The sequence below is a fragment of the Hydra vulgaris genome, chromosome 01 (assembly GCF_038396675.1).
Source record: "Hydra vulgaris chromosome 01, alternate assembly HydraT2T_AEP".
Classification (NCBI taxonomy): Eukaryota; Metazoa; Cnidaria; class Hydrozoa; order Anthoathecata; family Hydridae; genus Hydra; species Hydra vulgaris.
In genome coordinates this window covers 42,315,001-42,323,659 of record NC_088920.1, presented here as the reverse complement: position 1 = coordinate 42,323,659, position 8,659 = coordinate 42,315,001, and the positions used below count along the sequence as shown (strand labels likewise).

General features: G+C 28.0%; 1 protein-coding gene across 1 annotated transcript in view; it reads right to left on the bottom strand.

Annotated features, from left to right (window-relative positions):
- Positions 1–4,206: 4,206 nt before the first annotated feature.
- LOC100210634 (pleckstrin homology-like domain family B member 1) overlaps positions 4,207–8,659 on the bottom strand; it is a 47,589-nt gene continuing 43,136 nt past the window's right edge. Inside the window, exons 18-21 of the mRNA XM_065788217.1 lie at positions 6,014–6,241; positions 5,748–5,938; positions 5,478–5,598; positions 4,207–5,328 (exon numbers count right to left, since the gene is read on the bottom strand). Of these exons, the coding sequence (XP_065644289.1) occupies positions 4,882–5,328; positions 5,478–5,598; positions 5,748–5,938; positions 6,014–6,241 (987 nt within the window). The 3' untranslated portion in view covers positions 4,207–4,881. The remainder of the gene's footprint in view (positions 5,329–5,477; positions 5,599–5,747; positions 5,939–6,013; positions 6,242–8,659) is intronic.

Sequence of the window (8,659 nt, the reverse complement as noted above, 5' to 3'; positions counted from 1 at the left end):
TGTCAATGGTTATTAAATTTAAATCAATTTAAATTTAATAACCATTGTCAAGCTTTATATACCTTGTTATCTCTATATTTTATCAATTTCTTGCGCACAAGTTAATTAATGGTTTGCAGCTTTGTTAGAATAAAAATGAATATTTTTGATTAATTCAAACGACGTTTTTTTTTTCTTAATTTTGTTTCAAAACTTAGTTATAAAAAAGAATATCAGGCAACATCTTAATCGTTAAAATGTTTTTTTTAAGTGTGTCATATACAGTGAGCCTCAATAAATTTGATACCGATAAAAATTTCAACGGAAACTGTTAGTGGATCCTTTCAGAACATTGTTTATAGATCATAAATCTGTTGAAACTAAAATCCTAGCTGCACGTCCAAAAAAAGAATTGATGGTTATTTGTTTACCAAAAAAACCGTCAACATCTGGTTTAAAGTCATAGCATAACTAAAATATTTATTTGCATTTCCGGTTTTAATGTGAAAGAATTTAGTTTTAAATTAAAAGAGTTTTATTAGGTTAAACTAAAATAAAATAATAATAAAATAAAAATTAAATTAATAAAACTAAATTAATAAAATTATGAGTGCTTATACATTAAAAATGGCCGCTAATGACAACAAATGTGATAATTAAAATTTTTTATAATGCGTAAACCTTAATTATGCATTAGAAAAATAATTATTTTATCTTAAGCATTTTTTTACTCTTTAGCAAATTTTGAAAATAGTTTTTTAATACTTATATGTTCTTGTAGATATGCTAAACAAATCTGCAAATCGTTATGAACCATGAAGAAAGTTTGTGCACCATAAAAAAATTATTAAAACGAAGCCACAGTTTTCTATAACAACAACAACAAAAATACTAAACAAATAAAAACGCACATAAATTCATATTTTCACATGGCAATAATTTTAATATTAAAAATAGAAATTGCCAAAAATGTCAAACTACTAAAAACATGAAAATACAAGAACAAGAGGAGATTAGTAATGCAATTGTTATAAATGCATTACATTAAGGTATATTGGTCATCAACCCCTTGTCAAAGAAAAGGGTGGTATAAGAAGCATGACTTTAAATAAATACTGCAGCTTTGTCATAATGATATGATACCTAAATATTTATTGTCGAAATTTGACATTTATAAGTGTTCATTAAGATCAACAGTTACAGAGTCACCCATTTGAAAGGGTGAAATTGATTTATTAGAAAAAATTCAAAATCGTACAATAACACCATCACTTAATAAAATAAAAATATATAAAGTATAGCACGCAATATAAAAAGTATAGCACGCAATAATCGTTTTTTCCAGTTGCAAATCAGAGATTGCAAAAAGGCTGCACCACTATTGCAAGCAATCAAAATAACAGAACATTATTAAGTTTTTAAATAAAATCTTAGCAGAAAAAGGAAAAGATAATTTATTCATGACGACATTTATGACGACAACGGAAGTTGATGAAGAGTTTCACAATGCCAATTAATTTATTTATTACTGACGACATTCATGACGACAACGAAAGTTGAAACCCACAATATCAGTTAATTTATTGATTACTAAAAATCAAGGCAAAAAATCACAACAATTTAAATGAGAAAACATCTGCTTGGAACATTATTCAAAAGAAAAATACAAGCCAAAAGGGATTTTAAAACCTGATATACTTTAAAAAGTCAAATTTTCAGGGAAACAGTGTTTCCCTGAAAGTTATTCAAGTGAAAGCTTGAATAACTTTCAGGGAAACACTGTAATATGTTCAAATGCCGTGAAAAAATTTCTTAATTTATATTAGATCTAATATAGTTAAAAAGGCTGTTTCTGTGATTATTCTCTAGAGAACAAGCTCAAAAAAATCTAAGTCTTTAAATAGTTTATGTTACAGAAGATATGTTTGATGTAGAGGGTGGGACTAAAGAGAAGGAAAAGATATGTATATATATATATATATATATATATATATATATATATATATATATATATATATATATATATATATATATATATATATATATATATATATATATATATATATATATATATATATATATATATATATATATATATATATATATATGATATATTTGTCGAGCAGATTCACAAGAAATTGTGGATGCTGTGATGACAGAGATAAAAAATCACCAATCATTCAAAAATGTGTCACTTCGTGTTTCGTATTTATACTTTAATTTATTCTTTTTTTAATATTTTATCTCAAAACTAGAAAAAAAAAATCAGTATAAACGAGCCTTAAAGATTAGAAAATATATATCAGTCACTGATAAAAATACTTTCAGGCTTTACAAATCTCGATTTGTCAAAAAGTTTTCGTTTATTTTTTTCTTAAAATTTAGCTTTTCAATTATTTCATCATAGATAAAATAGCTGTTAAATAAGTGCATTTGACCGCTGGACTAAAATTAAATTGTTTTACGCGTGTTCTGCATTAATTTTGATATATGAGATTTTGATTATAAGCCGACAATAAATAGAAACTAGATTTAAGAAAAAATCTTACCTACCCTTTTACTAAGACCCCTATTTATTAGATCTGGGGTCGATTTTATAAAACTTTTTACCGGCTTAAAATGCTACTGGCGGAAGTTTTACTCTGGGAATTTTCAATTCAAATGTTTTTCAATGTTTTAAAACTTTTCCGCATCAAATTTTGTAGATATCCATGCCTTCAATTTATTTTTAGAAATCTTTGTCCGGATCAAAAACATTCTCAAGACATAATAGGTTGTCCAAAACAAAGTGCTTTTGAGTTGAAGATTCAAAAACATTCCGAACTATAGGTTTTTACAACTTAATATTCATTTCAATTTTTAACAAAACAAAGGAAAGTTAAAAACCCTTTTTTGACAGTAGAAAGTTTATCGCCAGTAATTTTGGAAAATATTTTATAATATTGACAAAAAACATATACGTGTGTAAATTTTACCGCATATTGCCGCAAATTTTATCATAAATACCCCCTCCAACCTTCCCTTGTATTAAGCACGCAAGAGTAAGTATAACAATAAATATAAGTTAAAGTCTAACCTTATTTAAACAATAACATCACATTTTCATGAAACTCTTTAATATAAGGTAGTATACAATGCATTATCAATCTGCGAACTCCTGTTAACTTGAAAAGGATTGACCCAGAACTTTTCAGGATCAGGATCGACCCAGAACTTGATCCTGAACAGACCGAAGATAAAGAGATCAAACACGTGGAGGAGCTGGACATTTCCAATAAAAAGGATTTTTGTATTCTGTAGAGGGTACATCTCGCAAAAAAGTAAAATTAACAGGAGTTCGCATATTGATAATGCTTTGTATGGTTATATTAAATTATTGTATGGTTACCTTATATTAAAGAGTTTTATGAAAACATGTTACTGTTTAACCTAATAAGTTTAGACTTTAACTTTTGTAGCAGATTTTATAATATTTTTGGTAGTAAATGGTCTGCAGAAAACCACTCCAAGAAATCTTTATTGTTATATTAAATCACTCCAAGGATTAGATATAAAGGAGGAAATATTAAAAAAAGATATATAAACGACCGAGGAGGAGATAAAAAAACCGTCACACAAACGGAGGAGGAGATATAAAAACCATCACTCCAAGGATTAGATATAAAGGAGAAAGAAAACATGTGTGATGTAAACTGTAATTTCGATACTTCTTCCGAGCCTTTTGAACAATTAATGTGCAGGTTTGCAGTCATGTGATATGATAAAATATTGCGATTAAACAATATATTGTTTTAAATTAGCTTTTCTTATCTATATATATTTACCCATTTAATAATTAACATGTCTACTACATATTTTTAAAGAATGTTTTACTTCTTTTTACTCTAATACGCTTAGCTCTCAGTATGCAAAGATGTGCTTCTATTGATCATTGTAGGTTTATGATATTTTTACAAGTTGAAGTCATTTTAAATCAATATCAACTTTGTAACTTTTACTGAAATTGTACAGTTTTTTCCTTTAGGATGGATTTAGGATGGACTAGATGAAAATACATATTAGTAGCTAAAATAAAAATTGATTAAAAATTATGAACAAGCTCGGATTTGAATTTAAAAAGATTAGTAATGTACACATAAAGTTTTAAAAAGATCCGCAAACAATTTCCGTTGACATTTTTATCGATTTTAAACTTGAGAACCACTGTGCGTATATAAAAACAAAAGGTTTTTATTAACAAAAATATTTTAAACATTCTTCATCATAATTTTAACATCTGCGTTTATAATATCATTTATATATGTATATATATATATGGCAATAAAAAAAACATTATAAAAATTATAGTATAAAAATAAAATAAATATAGTCGATAAAAAGTCAGCAAGAGTCAACTTCCCTATGAAGTTAAGAATATACGCAAAAAAAATCCGTTACTGGTTTACTATTGGTTCATAAATGAAAATCCGTTACAGGTTTACTATTGGTTTATAAATGAAAATAACATAACGTTTCTATAATCACAAAAGGCGAGAGCTTAAAAATATTTTGTCATTGTTTCTACAAATAGTTTTTCTTTTTAAATAATTCTGAATTCTAAGGGCAAATCAATAGTATAAATATTTCTTATTAAAACGTATTTTATGCAATAAATTTTTATCGCATTTGCTTTCATCAAAAATGATAAATTTTATCACACTTGCTTTCACTAAACTGATAAATACATAATCTGATGGCAGTGCTGATTGAAAAAATGCGATAATCTCAATTTGTAGTTATTGTTGTTAATAAACGTAAGAGCATTAATCTTGACGATGTAATTTTTGATCGGAGATTGAGTCGTTTTTAATTAAATTTTAATAGATTAACATGGCATTTACCTATAAAAAATTTAGACCAAACTTAAAGTGTCATGGACATGAGTCCGCCTTCTCTTCCTGTAATAATGACGTCAATCCAAATACTCATAACAATCGGCGTAGAAGCATTTAAAACATAAGTTCTTTGAGGAGTGCGAATGCAAAAAGTAGTTTTTGGATTCGGACTACGTTTGACGCCGTTGTCTACATAAACTTCTTGAATTGACTGAAAATAAAGAATTCCTTTGGATTTTGTTTTCCATTCATCTTGGTAATAACACAAAGCTCTCAATTTGCGGTCAAAAACGAACCAACGCTTTTTCCAAGATATGTTAAAACGGTGTCCCATTTTTAACAAATAACCACGACACGAATACCTGTTAATACGGACATCCAAAGAATTTTCAATGGAATGACCAGCATCTGTCAAATATTGCAATAGGTTCAACTCTTGGTCGTTCCCCAGTTGACCGGACCTCACTGAAAGTGTCTAAAATAAACAAACAATTACTATTTTATTATTACTCATTATATTTCAATTTTATATATATATATATATATATATATATATATATATATATATATATATATATATATATATATATATATATATATATATAAATTTATATGTATACACACATAAGATGGAAGGCGTCTTTTTAGGGTGCCATTATTTTCTTGCATTGGCGTGTTACTTGGTATATCTAACTTTTTTCGATCGAGACTCAAGTTTTTGTTTCTCTCTTCTTCTTCTTGTAGTCTATAAATTATATAATTATAAAAATTATATAATTTATAATTTATTATATAATTTATAATTTATTATATAAATTATATACAAAAGAAAAAATTTTAGGCAAAATAATTTTAAAGTAATAAAAAACAATTAAAATAAAACCTCTAACTCACCGGCGTTCTACTTCAACACGTTTAGATCGTTCTTCAGCGAAACTTTTTTCTAAAGTCGTTAATCGCACTTTTTCTTCTAAAAGTGATTTTTCAAGGAGCATTTCATTTTGTTTTTCGTTTAAGAGCATCTTTTCAAGTTCTTCGCGACGTTCACGTTCTATCTTTAAATTTTTCAACTCTTGTTCGCGTTGCTAAATAAAAAACCTCTTGTAAGTATGACACTCACATGAAAATATAAATATAATATATAAGTTAAAAAAAACAACCTTTAATAATGTTTCTTGCTTCTCTATTTCCTCCATCTCTGCAAGGATAGACATTGTTTGTATTTCACTTTTATGCTTAAATTCCGATTTTAAAGTTTCCAAGCCTTTTTTTCTTCTGTCGATATCTTCATGAAAGTAAATGTTTTTATTTTCCTCTTTCCATTCTGTTTCTGCTTTTTCAGTAGCTACCCGTTTTAGCTCAGACAAACGTAACCTTTCTTCTTCAATCTTAATAAAAGTAATGAAACCGTAAAACAAAATTTTTACTAGACTGTTGTTTGATTCCTTTAGCGATCATTTTTAGATTCTGCCTTACCTGCTTCAGATAAGGGGCACTTCCTAAATTTAACCCTTTGTACGCTATGTCAAATTCCTCATATACGGGTTGAGTAATAATCGAGTTGAGAATTGGATGAAAATTAGTCGAGTCATTTATCTCAATTTCGTTATGATATTTTACATCATTTTTTGTTGAATTTAACTCTATTAATCGAGAAGCGTTCTTGATTTCAAGTACTCTCATATTTTATTATCTTTGAACAAAATTTTAAAATTCTAAATTTGGAACATTTTCTATATGAAATAAGTAGTCAAAAACTAACAATTCTTAAATTTTTTTTTCTACAAAGTACGCTTTTCATGAGCTGTTAACAGAAAAATTTATTAATATAAAATAAATAGAAAAAAAGCGTGTTAATTAAAATTCCCCGATTTATTACCGACTGAATCCAGTGTATGCCGATCCTCTAAAGCATCTTAGAACATTTACAGCACAAAACACATTGAAAAACAACGACAATGATTGCAGCTAGCTGCTTAGTTGCTAACAAACATCAGAATTGCTAACAGACAATCGTCAGTATGCTAATTAAGTGCAAGCAAAGGCTAATTGAATCAAAATTCTTATAACAGATCAAAAAGCTATACAATTCGAATTAGATTTTATTTTATTTAATAACGAAAAATATTTTCGAAAGAAAAATAAATATTATTATAACTTATATAAAATAAAAACAAAATAAATTTTTAGAATAAACACAATATCACCCTAGTATTTCTTTAACATTCAACTGATAAACTCATTTTTTATTATCACAAAAACATTTGTGAATAACTTGGAAATGTCGTCATAACTCAATTTATCTGGACTGATAAGAATATAAAATCATTTATAGCAATTACATTAGAGGCTATTATACTTATAATTCTCTACTATGCAAAATATTGTTTTGTAATATAAACTTTACCATGGAAACGCTTTCTATTCTAATACAAAATAATAAATACGAGCTATATAGCACCTTACTGAATACGAAAAAAAAATAAACAAATAAAAAAAAGTTATCAAATTCTCAAACGTTCATATGCGTTTTTTCTTTTAGTGTCTTTTATATGCGTTATTTCGTTTTTTGTGTGTTTTTTTAAAAAAAAATTTATTTTTCTTCTAATTGTGTTTGAGTATAATCTAGTGATACTTTTTTAGTAGAATTTTTGCGAAAAAGATTGCTTGTAAGAAAACTATTTGAACATTTACGAAACCCTTCGGGTTTTGGTTGCTGCAAAGAACGTCTACGAAATTTCGTATCCGAAAAATGTGAAATTCTATGCTTAAGGTTAACCATGGTAGAACGGATTTCGTCCGTTTTAAGTGAAAAGATCTTGCTTAGTCTTTTTTCATCAGGTAAGCTAGGTAACTCTCCTCGTGTATTTGGTTCAATTTTAGGCGCCTCGGTTGTGTTGGAAGAAACATCAATAGACGACTGTTCCGACGCTTTGGGAGGAGCTAACGCTGAACTCATTTCATTCAATATAACATCGGCTGAGGGAACTTTTTCATTCGAATTAATATCGGCTAGTAAAACTTGTAACTGTTCTATCTGAGTATCAAGCAACTTCTCAACTTCTTTGACATGAGAAGTTTTTCTTGAATACTCTTTTTTTTTTTCATTACGAGAAAAACCTGGTGAAAACGACGATGAGCGATTAAAAAAATCGTGTGAAACTTTTTTTCTCGATTGCTGTAGAGCTTCTTCATCTTTATTTGTATTCGATTTCTCATGATCCATTGTAGCCATATGCGACTGAAGTTTCTCCAAATAAACATTTCTTATCCAAGGAGCCAGATCATTAAAATTGACTTCGGAATTATTTGATATCATTGAAGAATCAAAGCATTCTTTAACAACGCCACTAAACTTATGTTTTTCACTCTGAATAAAGGCGTCCAAGTCTTTGTGCAATAATGATTCTTCTGTATTAAGGTGATCCACAGACGAACCTTCAATAAAAGTGCAACGATCACGATCAAATTTAAGAGTACGCTTTGGTTTTGCCGGAGGTATTGGTCGGTTTAATTCATTATTTGATTCACCTATTTTCGAAAATAATTTCTCTTTCTCATATAAATTATGAAAACTACTAGGTAGTGTCAAACTACTAGGCGCAGTTAAACTACCAGGCGCAGTCAAACTACCAGGTGCAGTAAAACTACCTGATGCAGTCAAACTACCAGGTGCAGTTAGACTACCCGATGCAGTCAAACTACCTGAGGCAGTAAAACTAGTTGACGGAGTAAAACTTAAATCTGTTGCACTATTAACAAGTGTTACGGATTTGCTGTTACACTTATCTTCATTAATTAAATTC